The 16133-nt window shown below is 42.7% G+C and overlaps 1 protein-coding gene across 1 annotated transcript; it reads left to right on the top strand.

Annotated features, from left to right (window-relative positions):
- The first annotated feature begins 2063 nt into the window (after nucleotides 1-2063).
- Nucleotides 2064-4286, top strand: LOC125295287 (ras-related protein Rap-2b-like). Its single transcript, XM_048244556.1, has one exon. It carries the CDS (start codon nucleotides 2387-2389, stop codon nucleotides 2930-2932), a length of 546 nt encoding a protein of 181 aa, XP_048100513.1. The 5' UTR covers nucleotides 2064-2386; the 3' UTR covers nucleotides 2933-4286.
- The last annotated feature ends 11847 nt before the right edge of the window (nucleotides 4287-16133 follow it).

The following is a 16133-nucleotide window of genomic DNA, read 5'->3' as shown; positions in this document are numbered from 1 at the left end:
GTGATGGCAAGAAAAGGAAAATGAAGCAAAACCATTCATACAATCAAGGCTTCAAACAGGAAGTATTAGAAAGAGAAGTGTGGTGAATATGTTGAGCAGAAACTTTGGTGACAATGAGCCCAGCACTAGTGACTGACTAGTGAAGCCTCCATGGCACCTGCCAGCAATAAACAACGCAAAACAGTAAGTACAATATACAATATGTTAAACTGGCCGACGCTATTTTATTTTAATGCCAGTCAGTCATAATGGTGGTACTTGGAGAGCCAATAGTTTTCTGAGGTGGTACTCATTGTGGAAAGTATATAGATATACATGTGCAACTACAATTTAGTTGTATATTAGCCTGACCCTATGCCACTTTGCCCTTAGACCACTAGACCATGCGTACCAAATTAAGGCCTTACAGTGAGTAAGTATGACCAGTTTGATGAAGATCTTTCAACCAGGTAGCGATAGATTCACAGATGACTAGATCAAAATGCACCAACATATGACTTTGGCCCAATATTCATTTTACCAAGGTCCATTGAAAGCTTTATTTTTTCCCCACTAATGACTGGTGTTGTTGGCAGCTGACAGTTCCAAAGATATCAAATATATACTATATTTACTTCCACCTTCCACCTAATTTGCTCATACTGTTGTATCCCAAAAATCCCAAAACAAATGTGTATTCACATGAACATGTATCATGACCCGGCTGCAGTCAGGCTGTGCACTCAGTGTAAATTCAAATTACAAACTAGAGGTGTTATTATACCTGGTCTGTCCACTCCATTCCGGATCGCAATGTTGTCTAAATTCCTCACAATGCCACACGCTAATTTCTGGACACATGCAATTAGCTACTCTACAATCTCCCAGGTGATATATTTCATGGGTTTAAAATTACCAACATAGGCTATAAAGCCTTCTTTCAAATGTAGTATGTATCTCAAAAAATCTACTTAATATAATCAATCTATAATATTTGTTAACAATTTTTTCGGAGAAAGAAGAACAAAAAGCTGTAGTGACCTAGCCTGACATTGTCATAGTCAATTCTTAAATGTTGTGGGCGGGGCTAAGTTCAGATGTCACCCAGGCTAGTAGTAACCCCTTTATTGGTTTCTCTTTTTTGCCATAATGAAACCCTAATAACAATACTAATGTCACGAGGATCTCCAGTCCTTCCTGCTGTGAATGTGATGTTTAGATAGCCTGAGTGAACCAAGATGAACGTGTTAAGTTAGCCCATTGTAATTTGTTTTGCAGGTCCTTCTGGAAAGGAATCCACTGACACCCATTTCTGAACATTTGTGCATTAAAATTTTACCAAATCGTTTCAGAAGTGCAGCAAACTTATATGTCTTGTCAATCAAGGTATTAAATGCAATTATTTCAATGCACTCAATTCCAAAGAAAATACAAGCTCCTGGGTTTCTGGTGATGCATCATGCAGAAATGGACGTCAGTGGGCTCCTTTCCAGACCAACTGGTGGAGCAAATTCAAATGTGCAAACAGGTTTGTCTGGGTTCACCCTTGCCAATGTTTAGACTCTTATTTTACAATTGAACAATGGATGTAGACCCTGAGGAATGCCGTTTAATCAAAGCTGAACTGTAGCAAAAATACTGCATTACGTGTTCTTTCACCCTTGCACCATGGGTGACAGTATGGCTTCCTGAGGCATTAGAGCCTTTTATTTAGTATGCCCTTTAATTTCTATGCAACACTGCATCCTGTTTGAAAACAGGAACATAGTAGCCTAGGCTAATAGTAACTTTTGTTTCGTTCTATTATGATAGCACTGTGACAGACAAACCTGTGCCATTGAATTAAACATTGCACTAAACTCAGTAGACCACCGACTGAGACTGACTAATCCAGCGTTTAATTCGTTCTAATGTTATTATCCAACTTGTCTCAAATGTTTACTAGATAGAGCCTGATCATTACCAAGAGAGTCAAGTTTACGCAATACTATTATAAACTGATAACACATCACCATAACCTTCTGTTATGGTCAAACGCCTTTAAACACTTCTCAGCAGATACTGAGCAGGGTGGTGCGCCTTTAAGAAAACGGAACTAACCCTTTACTCGTGACGTTAGGCTGCCTGGCTGTGCAAGTCTGCGGGCAGGAAGTGCCAGCGAACAACGCAACGATCACGCTCCCCAGTACGGAGACACAGAAAAGGATACGACAACGTGCAACATGACAATAGAAAAACGCATGTGTTGGATTACCTTTTTTCATCCTAGCAAGCTGAAGATCAAAGGAGCCTGACTCCCCAGAAGCCGCAGACGTATTGTCAAGAGACGAGTGTTCCCGGTTTGAGGGCGAACACCAAGAGTGGAGACAACTGTCGAGTACAAGGCTGGGGGACTGTTTGAGGAGCCATGAGAGAATACAAAGTGGTCGTGCTCGGCTCCGGTGGAGTGGGAAAGTCAGCGCTGACTGTCCAGTTTGTTACGGGTTCCTTCATTGAGAAGTACGACCCAACAATCGAGGATTTTTACAGGAAGGAGATAGAAGTGGACTCTTCTCCTTCGGTACTGGAGATCTTGGACACGGCGGGCACGGAACAGTTCGCTTCTATGAGAGACCTCTACATTAAAAACGGCCAAGGATTTATACTGGTCTATAGCTTGGTGAACCAACAGAGTTTCCAAGATATAAAACCAATGAGGGACCAGATTATCCGTGTGAAACGGTACGAGAGAGTGCCCATGATCTTGGTCGGGAATAAGGTGGACTTGGAAAGCGAGAGAGAAGTCTCTTCCGGCGAGGGCAAGGCGCTGGCTGCTGACTGGAATTGCCCGTTCATAGAAACCTCAGCAAAAAACAAGACGTTGGTCGACGAATTGTTTGCCGAAATTGTCAGGCAAATGAACTATACATCCGCACCTCACCGAGACGCTAAGTGTTGTTGCGTCGTGTTGTGAATATTCTGATCGTGAATGCGTAACTACAACACAACTCCCTCAAGAAAACTTTTCTGTTGGAGGGAACAAGCGATACATAGTGTCGGGCGCGTCTGGAAGGGTTACTGTATTGCACAGTCGTAGTCACACAGCATTACTTGTTTACATGAAAAAGTACTTGAATGTTATTCACACTCAATGGAAAGACTTCCATTTTTATATCATGCTTTCTGGCTGCCTATATGAATAATCTCAATCTTGTCCGAACATTGCGATTATTAGGATCAACTTCTGTGATGGAAAGGGTAAAGAATCTGTTTTTACACGATGGGGCGTGCCCACCCCGGGCTCTGATGTCAAAGGTGTGTATTTGAAGATCAGCTAGGACATTTGAGAGCCTTCAATGTGTTCAAGGGGATGTAAGGACTGATTGGACCCCCCGTTGTTGATTGCAAGTGGAATTAGTTGAACACTCACAGTGAGGCGACGAGAAGTTCAACTTCGCTGGCTCTTGAAGAGAGCCATCACAGCACAGTCGCTGGCATTTCATTGTTGTGGAAACGAGTACAAACGCCAAATGTTTCCCAAGATGTCTCTCATGGATCTCTCTGTCCACACACTCCTCTGCGTTAACAATCAGGGTTAACGACTGAATTTAGACTTCGTCACAGACTTTTTTACTTTGTGTTACTTTGGTAACCTGGGCTGATAGTCAAGTGCCTTAAAATATTATTTTTTGAGTGCCAATTCTCAGAATATCTCCAGTGCCCACTGATTGTGACGATCCTCATGTAGGCTATTTGGCTAGACAGCAGGCCTAGCCTTTCTAGATACTTGGAGATGTGTGGTTAGCCAAAGCTGTTATAAAAGGAAACTCATTGGTACTACACTTTTCTGACCATAAACCAAACCACTTGTCTTTTCTCAGTTGACACTTTTTGTAAAGAAAAAAAATGTTTTGAAATGTGTGATGTGAAATTGAAATTCATTGTAATATTTTACCATAGTCCTGTTCTTTGAGTGACTTTTAATGCAAATAGCTTTTTATATGAAAAAAAAAAAAGTGTTTTTAGAATCGTAAGTGATGGGTTGAGCCAGTGTATCCAAGAGAAGACATCGTGTAGTGGTGTCATTTGAAGGTAGCATCTGAAAATGCTAAATTATTTTTAGTGCACCACAGCACACTATTGCTGTCCAGGAATTCTAGGCTTCGCATTGTGATCCAAAGCACATTTTCTACTTGGGCAGTATTTTTCAGTAATGGTTTCTCCCCTTTTTCTGCTGTTTCTAAATCTGACGATGTGACTCATAACCCATGGCTCTGTCACAGTTTCATGGCTCTATGACCAATAAAAAGTGTTCTGAAATAATGTGATTCAGGCTGTCAGCATAACAGTTTTCTCTCTCCTCCTCCTCCTCCTCCTCCTCCTCCTCTTGGAGTACTGTAAAGTTAAGTTGTTTCAAATGAAAAGCCTTCTTTGACACTGCCAATATGCAAAACAGTGGTAAAGGTCAACGTCCACTGCTCTTTGGAGGAAATCATAGATGTTTGTCCCAAAGCAGTTTCCAACCATGTGTACAGTAGAAAGAGAGTTAGCAAACAGAGAGTGTTTCTCTAGTCGACTACACCGGCATGTTTTGTTAATACTGGCATGTATTAGGATCCTGTGACATCACATTGCTGCTCCCCCTTTGGGAGTGAGACCTCTTGGTTTTGATTTAGCATGAGTTTCATTAATGCCTTGTTCCCTCACATTCCATGAAATTCCAAGTCTGACGTCAAATGTTTTTCATATGTGCATGCCAAGGAGGTTCCTGGTCACTGCTCAGTTATTACATGGGGTGTGGCTGGGGATTTTGTAAGCAGGGGTTGTTGGTGTGTGTGTTGTGTGTGTGTGTGTGTGTGTGTGTGGGGGTACTTTTGGTGGTGTATTTAGTGGAACAGTGAGTGGTGAGGCTATTTATTTGTTTTTGCCCATTCTTTGCTCTCTGAGGGGAGTTCCAGTGTAATGCTATCAGGCTAGCGTAGAGATAGCCCAGAGGCCTGGTAGCAAACAGGATGATGGCTGGCTGTCTCTCTGTGGAGGACGGGGAAGGAGAAGGCAGGGCGAGGGGAGGCAAGGCAGGGGTGTGACCTCCCTCTCCCCTCCACATGTTTTCTGAGCAGAGCCACACAGAAGGGGCTTTCAGTTCCAGCACCCCAGCTCCAACCGGCAGCACACAGACTGCACACACACACACACTCATGGCCGGCTGGAAGCCTTCACCGTCTGGACACACAGCCTGATTGCAAGGATGAGGGGGGGGCCTAAGGAAAGGGTTGAAAGAGGTTGTCTGTGTGTGTATTGGTATAAGAGACTTCTATTTTTGTTGATTTTTTAGGCTGAAGGGATTGGCAGCCCTAATCATTAACCCTTCTGCTGAGGCGCTGAATTGCTTGTATTATAGATAAACGGTGGCACTTTACAGGGGGTGATTATTTGACCTATCCACATACTTTCAAACCTATACACCTTACCATTAAGACAGCAACCTGGCTGGCTCATTAATTGTGAGTATTTAACATTTTGAACTTAAATTATTCCATTAACCAATGTTGAGATCTTTGTTTATGGTATGGTAGTATACCTTTGGGACTTTCTGTGTGTGTGTTTGGGAAAGGGAACAAACATAACAAAAGGGAAAGAAATAAGGCGTGGAAAAATTAATCGCCATTTCTCTGTCAGACTGAGAGTATGTCCTGCTGCGCCATGCAACAAACATGGTGTCAGCCTTGAGGGGTTTTCTGGTCATGTGATGAGGTCACATCATGGAGGCACTTCTCCGTGATAAACCTCCTGACCTTTGCTGGCTGACTAATATGCTGTGACATGCCCTAAATCAACAAATGCAACCTTTATTTCCCCTCTCCAACTTTTTCTCCCACCATCATAACATTTCTTTAAAAAAAACAATGCACTCGGACGAGACGCTGAGTGAGCACTTTTCTGCTCCTCGGCCCCTCAGCTTGCCAAGCTTGTTTCAAACTCCGGCAGCCCCCGTGATATCACTTCCTGTGGCCTTCTGGATAGGCACTGTATTCCATAAAGCACTCTGTCTAGGCTAGATATTCCGCTGTATTGTTATATGCAACACGTGTGTGATTCTGATACATTCTGAGGGATTTATGAGGCCACATCACAGTGAGGGCAGAAGTTCCCTCACACAAGCCTTACACATCCAAATAGATACAATGCAAATCACAACAGGATGTGGTCCACTTCTTTTTATGTTCAGGAATGCCTACCTGATATGGATGTAAACATCCCGTAATCATAACCGTGCCAAAAAGTGCTTTGGCCACATAGATAGATAGATACTTTATTGATCCCCAGGGGAAATTCAAGGACATTCACATGCTCATTCCTTTTATTTCCATTTCCAATCTATTGCCAGGAGTGACCAAGCCAAAACAGCGGCATATGGACCTATGTGTCTTAACACCTTGGGCCCTCACTGTTTTTCCCAGAATGCCTCAGTGACTGGGTGGACTCCGGAGCGCTCTCACTTCCGTCACCTTATCTCCTCTTATCTGGTCATCTAGCCTTGGCCTAGATCTGTGTGCTGCAGGCCATCATCTTGTGACTGTTTTGAGAAAACATCATGGGGAGACATCTGATATTTGTTTGTGGAGAAGGCATTCACTTTAAAATTCACCCATAACTATGCATCTTTTTACACCCTGTAGAGATGGCTTACTTTCCTATTAGGCTATTTTTTTGTGCACAGACACCTAGATGACCATTACATGTTACATTTAAAGACTAACCAATTGGTCAAAGACTCAGCAATCAACACAACAAGGTGTCCGTGATTTGCACTTACCATTTGACATCTCTGCATTACACCCATGTGCTTTAACATACTAATGTGCAATGTCCTCAATGCCTGTGTCGCAATAGGCACCGCAGCCACCAGAGGAAGGAAGGGCGTGACAGATAGAGACTTCCTCTTCTCCTTCAACTTCTCCCTCTTTGCTGTAAGCAGTGGTGTGTGTGTTTTGTGTGTGTGTGTGTGTGTGTTTGTGTGACCCCGAAGAACACAGGCGCTTGTCACATGTTGGTCCAATTTCCAGAAATGCCTCTTCTTTTAGAAGAAGCAAGGAGGGTCACAGTTCAAGCAGTTATTGCACATACACACACACACACACATACACATGCAAGTGGTGATTTTGAACACCTCTCAAAACATCTCTGTTATGTGTTTTCTTTTTATTCCATCACTGACATTGTTGTTAAACATTTCCACTCCACTGTTCAGAAACTGCTTAATTAGTCTTTAAATGGACCGAACGGTAGGATCCGTTTGGGACTCGTGGATGTAATCAACTTTTGTTTGACTGACCTTTAGGCTTACTTCACAAGACTACTCAAGTCCCCTCCTTCTCTCCCTCTGTAGACAGGGTTAGAGACAAATATTCCTGCACTTTCTACTTCTGTTTCTCAAAGGAGAGGGAAACGGACTAGGGAGAGATTACAAATATGTGTAAAAAGTCAAAGAAGCTGACTGTGGTGTGTGAGTGAGTGAGAGAGAGAGTGAGAAAGAGAGAGTGAGTGAGAGGGAGAAAGTATCCCAGGCAAAGTGATGCAGAGCACGGCCCCCTTGTGTAATCTCATTTAGGCGAGATGAGCAAGCAGATCATATGACACTAACTCGGTTGCCACGGTTATTTATGTATGTAGGCCTTTACAACACAGACAGGCCTCTGAGCGAGATGACTTATCATGTTCAGGACTGTCCCCCCATTCCCAGGCAGCTGTCAGGCTGTCCATCCCATCAAACACCCTTTTCATTCTGGGCCAGTCTGAAGCAACATTCACCAAACACATATCAGTCACAAACATGATTGCAGTGATAACACAGCCAAGTTCATGCATAGCCTACCATATGGCATACCCTGAAATGAGGGGAGCAGGAAATGATTATAGCATAAATGATAAGGGATAATCCAATGACTGAGTTTGAAAGTAGCAAATAATGATTCTTGAAGGTTGAAGGTGTGACAGAGAGTGTTTGGTTTGGATATATCCCTAATCTCTTCTAACGGTGCAGTTCTGTAGGGAGAGGGCAACAATGAGGTTTTCCATTATTTGTATGGACCCTTATGTATGGAGAGTTCCATTATCAGCATCATAGTTGGCCCCACAAGACTTCCTTTTTAACATTCCATATGTTATCTTAATGTAGAGGAAGTAGATTGGGGCCCAAATAGAACGTTCAAGCATTGTTTTTGTTTTTATTGATGAAAGGGTCTATAGTAGCATGCATCACACATTGGTGCAGGTGTTTTCATGCATCTATTTCACTTGTCAAGGCCGGTGAAATGAGGACAAAAGAAAAGGGCCTGAAACCAAGAGCCACAACGAACCGCAACATCATAATGTATTGCTCTCCTGCCCGCAGAAACAACACAATGGTCTCAAGTTTAGAGGCTGTTTTGTTTCGTTTTGTTTTCCACAACAAAAACTACATTTACTCCACCTTGACATCTCACATGCATCCACCATGCACGCGTACAGCATGTCCATGTGTAGCATGTCAGCCCACAGCGATGGGGCCACACAAATGTCACTCTTCTTTGGCCTGCAACCGCCCTGGGCAGCCTCCACTTCCTTATCACCCATGTCATCATCAAGCCACTTCTTTCTAACCAACTTCCTCTCTGTCTGCATTACTGTGTAAGTAAGCTGTGTTACACATGTGGTACATGGGAGCTTGCTTACAGCAACAACAATAACAACATGTGTGTCAAAGGGAAGGGTTCATCAAAGATGACTGTTGTATTCTATGTTCTTGAGAGTAAACCAGGGCAATAACAGCTGTTGAAGCAATGTGAATACCCTAAGCCAAAGGGATGTCTGGAGAATTAAGTCAAGGGGTGTGATGAACTTTGGTTTGGATCAGTTGAAACCTTTATGTATTTACTGAAACTGAAACAAACAATGTAATAGTTTGTAAATAATTGGATTATCTGCACATGCACAAGGAGGCTTAGAAATGTAGTCAAATTCATCCAACAATCAGAACAAGAGAGTATGTGTGAGAGAAAGCTGCTTCTAAACCTGGACACACTGTTTAACCAGGCACATTAAACCAATTAATAGAAAATTCAACAGTTAGCCAATTATTTGTTAAATGTGTTACCTAAAATGCAATAATGCTATAGAAATCTGAAACACAGTTGTTTTTCACATACTGGGTCAAATCATCTTATAGTTTAAAGGACCGCAGAGACAGGGGACCTTTGTTGACTTCCAGGGTTTCAGAAGCTTTGCAGGGCTATGGGGAAGAAGCAGGGTCTCATGTTGTGAACCCACCCTCCATGTCTTCTCTCTTACTGAGGAAAGAGGAAGTGGACCTACATGCCGTGTATGATACAGACAGACAGTAATCTCACCACCAGCCCTTTATCACCTATTGATATCAACTGTCCTAGTTTCACAGTTGGTAACTACTCCAACCCCTCACTGAACCCTTATTTTAGCACACACATTTCTCACATCTCACTGTATGCACACAGAGGGGCTTTTACATGCATGATCTAATTAACCAATAAAGGTCTTTAACATCATTTCACTGAGAAATGGGTGAGTTATATGATGTGAGATTGATGGGTTGGGTGTTGGGCTTGCTTGGGTGTGGGGGACATCCTTTCCAATAACGCTGCTGTTGCACAGTGACCCAATTGTTACAGCGCTGTCGGGCAGGCGAGGGAGGAAGAGAAGAAAGCGAAGTGATACTACGTGGAGGCACATGATAGACGGTCTGAAGGGCTGGCTGTCTGTTCGGCGGATGTGGCCAGGCAAGCTGCATGGGGAAAAAAACACACACACGTTTGAGAGGAGATTGCCCTGCTTTTAACCATGTTGCATCAGTCAAAGAGTAGCTGTTTACATTGAGACAGCCCTGGAGAATACTTTATTCTAGAGATAAGTACATGAAAATATGTTTTACTTTGATGATGAGATATATAATTTATATATATTTATGTTATTATATGATTATATATCCTTCATTTTTTATTAAAACATTTTTAATCATTAAGTGAAAATATCTACTTTTTTATGCCCAAACCCAGTCTTAAGAATATTTTTAGTAATTTGCTGGAGCACTTTCTTCGTGGAGTTGCCCTGTGGGGTGGCAACAGGAAGGAACACCTCTGAACTTCCTGTCTTTGCCCTTTCACTTTCCACTGTCTTTGCACTTTCACTGTGTTTTTAGTTCCTTTGAATTTCTGTCTTTTCTCTCTCGCTCTCTCTCTCTCTCTCTCTCTCTCTCTCTCTCTCTCTCTCTCTCTCTCTCTCTCTCTCTCTCTCTCTCTCTCTCTCTCTCTGTCTGTGTGGCCTCTTTCCTGGGTGGAGGTGTTCTTGGAGATTCCCTGCCTGTCCTTTTATGATTAAACCCTCATCTCGAATCAAATCACCAATTATCATTGCAAGGCCCGAGGGCAGGTTTGCTTCATCACAGAGATTGAGAACATCTCAAGGATGTGAAAGTAGAATCTGCTCAAGTGTGATTCACAGGGAACACAAGTGTGTGTGTGTGTGTGTGTGTGTGTGTGTGTGTGTGTGTGTGTGTGTGTGTGTGTGTGTGTGTGTGTGTGTGTGTGTGTGTGTGTGTGTGTGTGTGTGTGTGTGTGTTTATATGTGTTTGAATCTTAAGTTTAGGGGTGTTTAGACATGTCTACATGTGTTTTTGTCTCTGTGCAAGTGTGTCCGTGTGTGTGTGTGTGTGTGTGTGTGTGTGTGTGTGTGTGTGTGTGTGTAAATGCATGTGGGTGTCTATGACTGTGTGGGTGCTTACGTGTGTTTACATCTGTGTGTGTCTGAGAGGGGGGCAGGGGGTCACGGCTTCACTTGCGGTTCTGAAATAGCTAGGTCCCTCTCAGGGCAGTGTGTGGGAGGGCTGGCCGCTGACGGCCCCACTCTCTCCCACACTCTCGTCTCACAGACCACCGCCCACAGCTCAGCTGATCTCCACAAAGCACTCGTTGCAGAGAGCGAGCAAGAGAGAGAGAGAGAGAGAAATAGAAAGAGGGGGCTGGATTATTGTGAGGGTATGTGGGCGAAAGAACACCTTGTATGTGTGTTTTGTGTGTGCGTGCCTGCGTGTGTGTTTGTGTGTGTGTGTGTGTATGCATGTATGTGCATGTGCATGTGCATGTGTGTGCCTGCATGTGTGTGAGTGTGCGTGCCTTCGTGCATGTGCGTGTGTATGTGTGTGGATAAAAGGGAGCGTGGGTGAGTGTGTCTTTGCGTACGTTTGCGCATGTGTGTGTCTCTTACCTAAGACTGAACACTGCTGTACTCACACATTCCTATCTAGGTAACAAACATTATGCACCTATTTCTAGAAGCGCTAATTTGATTGATACGGCGACGGTGTGAAGCACTCAAGGCTCCCCTTTTCACACTGCACATACTGTTTGCATCTCTAAACCACACCTGAGGCCAATACACAAAGCTGCAGACATCTGCACCAGTGCTCAACAATGACAGAACAAATACCCTAAACTAGCCATGTTAATAACAATTAAGGAGCTTTGACACAAAGATAACTTTTAAAATGGTTAGCTTCTCTACATAATCAGAGAGTATGTTAATGACTGGTGAGGAGAGGGTCATGTGAGCCATCTACACACTCTGAGATGTGTATTCCTAATTGGATGGACTAGCCTACTAGAACTCGCTCCAACTGATCAGCTGTTAAAGTTAATGTTTATTGAAGTCATTGTGAAGTCGTTTTGGACAAAAGCATCTTCTAAGAACCATAAACAGAACCATGAACATAAAAATATTGAAATACAGACATTTCCCAACCACCATTACACACACCCTCTCATAAAACACCTAGGCTACTCTCACTACACTACAACAGTCTAACACCAGACTGTTATTGGCTCTGTGCACTAGGTAGGTAACTTCTGTTTTTGTCTTATGGTGGGCAAACCTGTTTCTTTTTCGTTGACATAGCCGTCAACAAGCGCCCGAAGATGAGATGAGTGCTTTAGTTGTACCAAAACGTATGTATGAGAGTGTTCTTCTTAAAACCGTGGGGCAACTCTAAGGAGCACTGATGTGTGCCGCTCTGCTCGGTTTCAAGTCGGTATAAAAGCGATTTTAGCTTCCACCTTTTTCCTAAAATGGCATATGTGCACAGTGGCTGCACAAAGTGAGGAGGACTTTTCGGTGCCTGAGCACAGGTTTTGGTACGACTAAAGCTCTCACCTTAAGGTGCTTTTTGACAGCGATGACAACGAACAGGAAAGACAAAAAATGGATGTTCCTCGTTAGCTAGTGCACAGAGCCAATAAACCCCTGCCCAGCATATGGTGGATGGCCTGTTGTTTATAGTCTTGCTAGCACTGTCATCTTTATCTTGTTTTACCACATCCTTTCTTGCAGTGTCACTGTGGTGGGGGAATGACCACCATCTTCACACGGTTCCCATCATCTCTCTCTTTAGCCACAGCCACAGCAGATCAGAACCTCAGACCTGAATTTGTCCCAACACTTCCACGTAGGCCTCTCTCTCTCTCTCTCTCTCTCTCTCTCTCTTCTCCTTTCCTGTCTCCTGTCATATTTTCTTCTTTTGTGTCACTTGAAGATAAGGTGCTCTCAATCATTTAGTCAGTATCTCATTCTCCATGTTAGATAGATAGATAGATAGATAGATAGATAGATAGATAGATACTTTATTGAAATTCAAGGTAAGAACAGGAGGCAAAGTGGGGCAAATGGTTTCTTATTGTAAAGGCAAAATGTACACAAATGATAATGACATTTTAGACAACCTGTCGAAAATGGGAGGTGTAACATAAGAAATCTTAGGTTACATCAGGTTTCTCCTTTAGAGGAAACAGGAGAGGTAAGACAAGAGTATTTTTTTTAGAGCGCAGCTTACTTTCTGCTATATGGAATGCTGACTATTTCTGTTTGGTCACAGTTATATCACTCTTTTATGTTGATCTGACCAGGAAGTCTGTCACAGGTAATTACAAATCACAGTGGCCTACAGGTTAGCACTTCGGACCTGTAACCGGAGGGTTGCTGGTTCGAACCCTGTCCAGTAGGCACGGCTGAAGTCCCCTTGAGCAAGGCACCTAACCCCTCACTGCTCCCCGAGCGCCGCTGTTGATGCAGGCAGCTCACTGCGCCGGGATTAGTGTGTGCTTCACCTTACTGTGTGTACACTGTGTGCTGTGTGTGTTTCACTAATTCACAGATTGGGATAAATGCAGAGACCAAATTTCCCTCATGGGATCTTATACTAAGATTCAGATTTTTTATGTATATAAAAGCCCCTACCAGAGTTTTAAATTTCACAATGTCACCGCCACTCAAATGAATGTGCACTTTTGTGCATGGTGTGTGCTGTCACCATAGCTGTGAATCCCCAGGTCTCCATGATCATCGTGGTTATGTGGTGAAGACCAGCTGGGATTTGGCATAAGGCAGATAGACCACATGCAACAGCACAAAGGTCTCATTTAAGAACTACATTTTATCTATACTGCTTCTCACGAACTGTAACACAATAGGAGTTGTGATGGCAATGAGACTCTCCTTCAAAACAGTGAGCTGAGATTCTGCAACAATCTCAACTCAACCTTGGGGACATAGAACCGCTGATTATGCTTCTTTAGAACTGTAACACAAAAGGAGTTCCATGAACACAGAAGTGTCCTCTAAGAGAAGCTTGTTTTTACTTTTGATTCCTCCTCTGCTCTCTACCACCATTGTTACTCATTTTGAGTGGTAGAGACTAACAGGAAATAAATAAACCAAATGACACACACACACACACACACACACTTTATGCACAAGGAAGGACAGGTTCAGTAGCTGGAGGCATCGTGTCATATGAATATTTTACTGGTCTGGTGCCTGCATGACAGTCAGTTGGAGTTCCTTGTTAAACAGAACAGCAATCCATCCTAAACACAAAGTAGCTCATTATCGGCGAGCCATCACTCTTTATTTTTCTTTCGGTCACAACTTCCTGGCCACAGGGAGGAAGAGCCACACTGTGGAGCTTTCTGGGTGACTGGCTCAGTCCACCACTGTGTGGCTATTCAAAAGCCCTCTATGAGAAAGCACTCTGCCAACAGGATCTGGCCTTGGTCTGATATGGTTCAGACTCAGCCTGTGTGTTGTGGGCACTTTAAGGCCTTTGGCCTGGATACGACACTCAAGTAGATAGGCTGTTGGGATTGATCCGGTGGAGGCTAGAGAAGATTCACATCCCAGGGCATGTCAAAGTGATGTCTTTCTAACCATTGCCATCTTGATCTGGGTGGTTCTTTACACATGTGTGCGAGAGTCAGAGTTCACCCTCTTAATTGAGAGTTTTTCTGTTCTGCTCTCTGTACATGATGTTCTCTTCACTGAAATCACATCCTCTTTGAATTTTACATTTAGGCTGTGGAAAGAATAGCGAGGAAGTAAAGTTCAATGTTTTGTTTTTGCAAGAAAACCAAAGGTGGTATGGCCAGTGGTAGACTGGCATATGCCCTCTGCTGGTGAATCTTGGTACAGCTTGTGTCTTTCTGATTTCCATTGCATTCCACCTATCCCTATGCAGAATGCGCTTCATAACTGACTGGTGCTTTCTGCATGGTCTTTATTGTTTTTCATATCGTTTTTCACTTTTCACTGTGAAAGTCAAAGAGGCATATTGGCACATTGATCAGTAATGAATGATGGATGTCATGGTACAAAGCAATTTCAGTCATGGTAGTACGGCTTAGTTCAGAATTATACAGCCACAGTTAGCACTACTGTTATCCAAACCCTCTGCTGAAAGAGTGGCATGATCACACAGTAAATATTTTGTTCCAGATGTCACACTCGTATTCTATTCATCAATCATGGAGTACAGATAATTGATAACAGTCTGTCACATGGCAATTGGAATGGCTTAGCCAAGTTGCTATGATAACTGAGAACTGCTCAACCTCATATAGGCTAGGATAAAACCTAATGACAATATCTGTATCTGACACGATTTACTTCTGAAATTGTTTTTAATAATTCACCTAAATAACTTATCTAATAATAATATGCATTTTCTTCTGTAAGGCCCTGTTAAAGACCCCGAAAATCAGAATCGGAGGTTTATTTGGTAACACCTTCAATAGATTACAAAACTATTCCTGAAAACATGTGAAAAGATTGTGAACTCTGTGCTGAATTGTGGAGTTGGACCATTAAATAGGACATAAATAACAAAGTTTGTTTAAAAAAAAACTAAAATAGAGCTGAAGCATCCTCGCCACAGCGGTGAAAAGGTTCGGCAGTAGTGTGTGGAATTGTATTGAAAACAATGGAATTTGAAGTAACCGAATGTTTGACAGTGGAGTTGACTCATGAACATGCTAGAACATCTGATCCTTTTATCCCCACAACATGTAAGAACATCTGATCCTTTTGACCATATTATCCCCACAACATGCTAGAACATCTGACCCTTTTAGCCATGTTACTTACACAGGGTAGGTGTTCTTCTGCTATGAAGCCCCAATGTATAAATGGGAAAGGTCCGAGTTCGAGAAAATTGTGGATACCAGTCCTATTTTCATGTTTTTTAACTAATTCAACTTGGCAATGTTTTTATTCATTCAGATATGTCTGGGTGTTTAACAATACGTTTTTCTGTGGTGGGACAAATTTAGAATACATATTTTAGTTAACAGAGACTTAAAATAAAGTGCAGTTGCATTGTAAATGCAAAAAAGAGCAGTAACCTTCACTGAAATATCCTCCAGCACGGGGACTTTATCAGTACAAATAAATTATTAACCCTTTATTCAGCATCACATGGGGATTCAATTTAACACAGTATAGAAGAATAGAATCCAGTTTGATACTGATTCATCGAATCTGAGTGTAGTATTGTAGCTCAGACAGTAGGGTGCACCCTAAGCACTGTGAGCGGAGGAAGCAGCTCAGCTGAGATATGCCTCCTTTAGCATCTGTCACTTAGTGTTTCATCTGGCTAAATGCTGAAAATGACTTTTAGCACTCATCTTACTTACAATCGAGAATGGTGTTGATACTGTCATACTTCCAATACCAGCGGAGTCTCCAATAAATAATGGCTGGTGTGCAAGATCCTCTCAGGGAAATAAACATCTACCTAAAATAAAGGCCGGGAATAAATGTATTTTCTTGTGAGTAGGCCA

The sequence above is a fragment of the Alosa alosa genome, chromosome 1 (genome assembly GCF_017589495.1).
Source record: "Alosa alosa isolate M-15738 ecotype Scorff River chromosome 1, AALO_Geno_1.1, whole genome shotgun sequence".
NCBI classification, from domain to species: Eukaryota; Metazoa; Chordata; class Actinopteri; order Clupeiformes; family Clupeidae; genus Alosa; species Alosa alosa.
The sequence above is the reverse complement of the archived record's forward strand: the minus strand, read 5'-3'. Positions and strand labels throughout refer to the sequence as shown.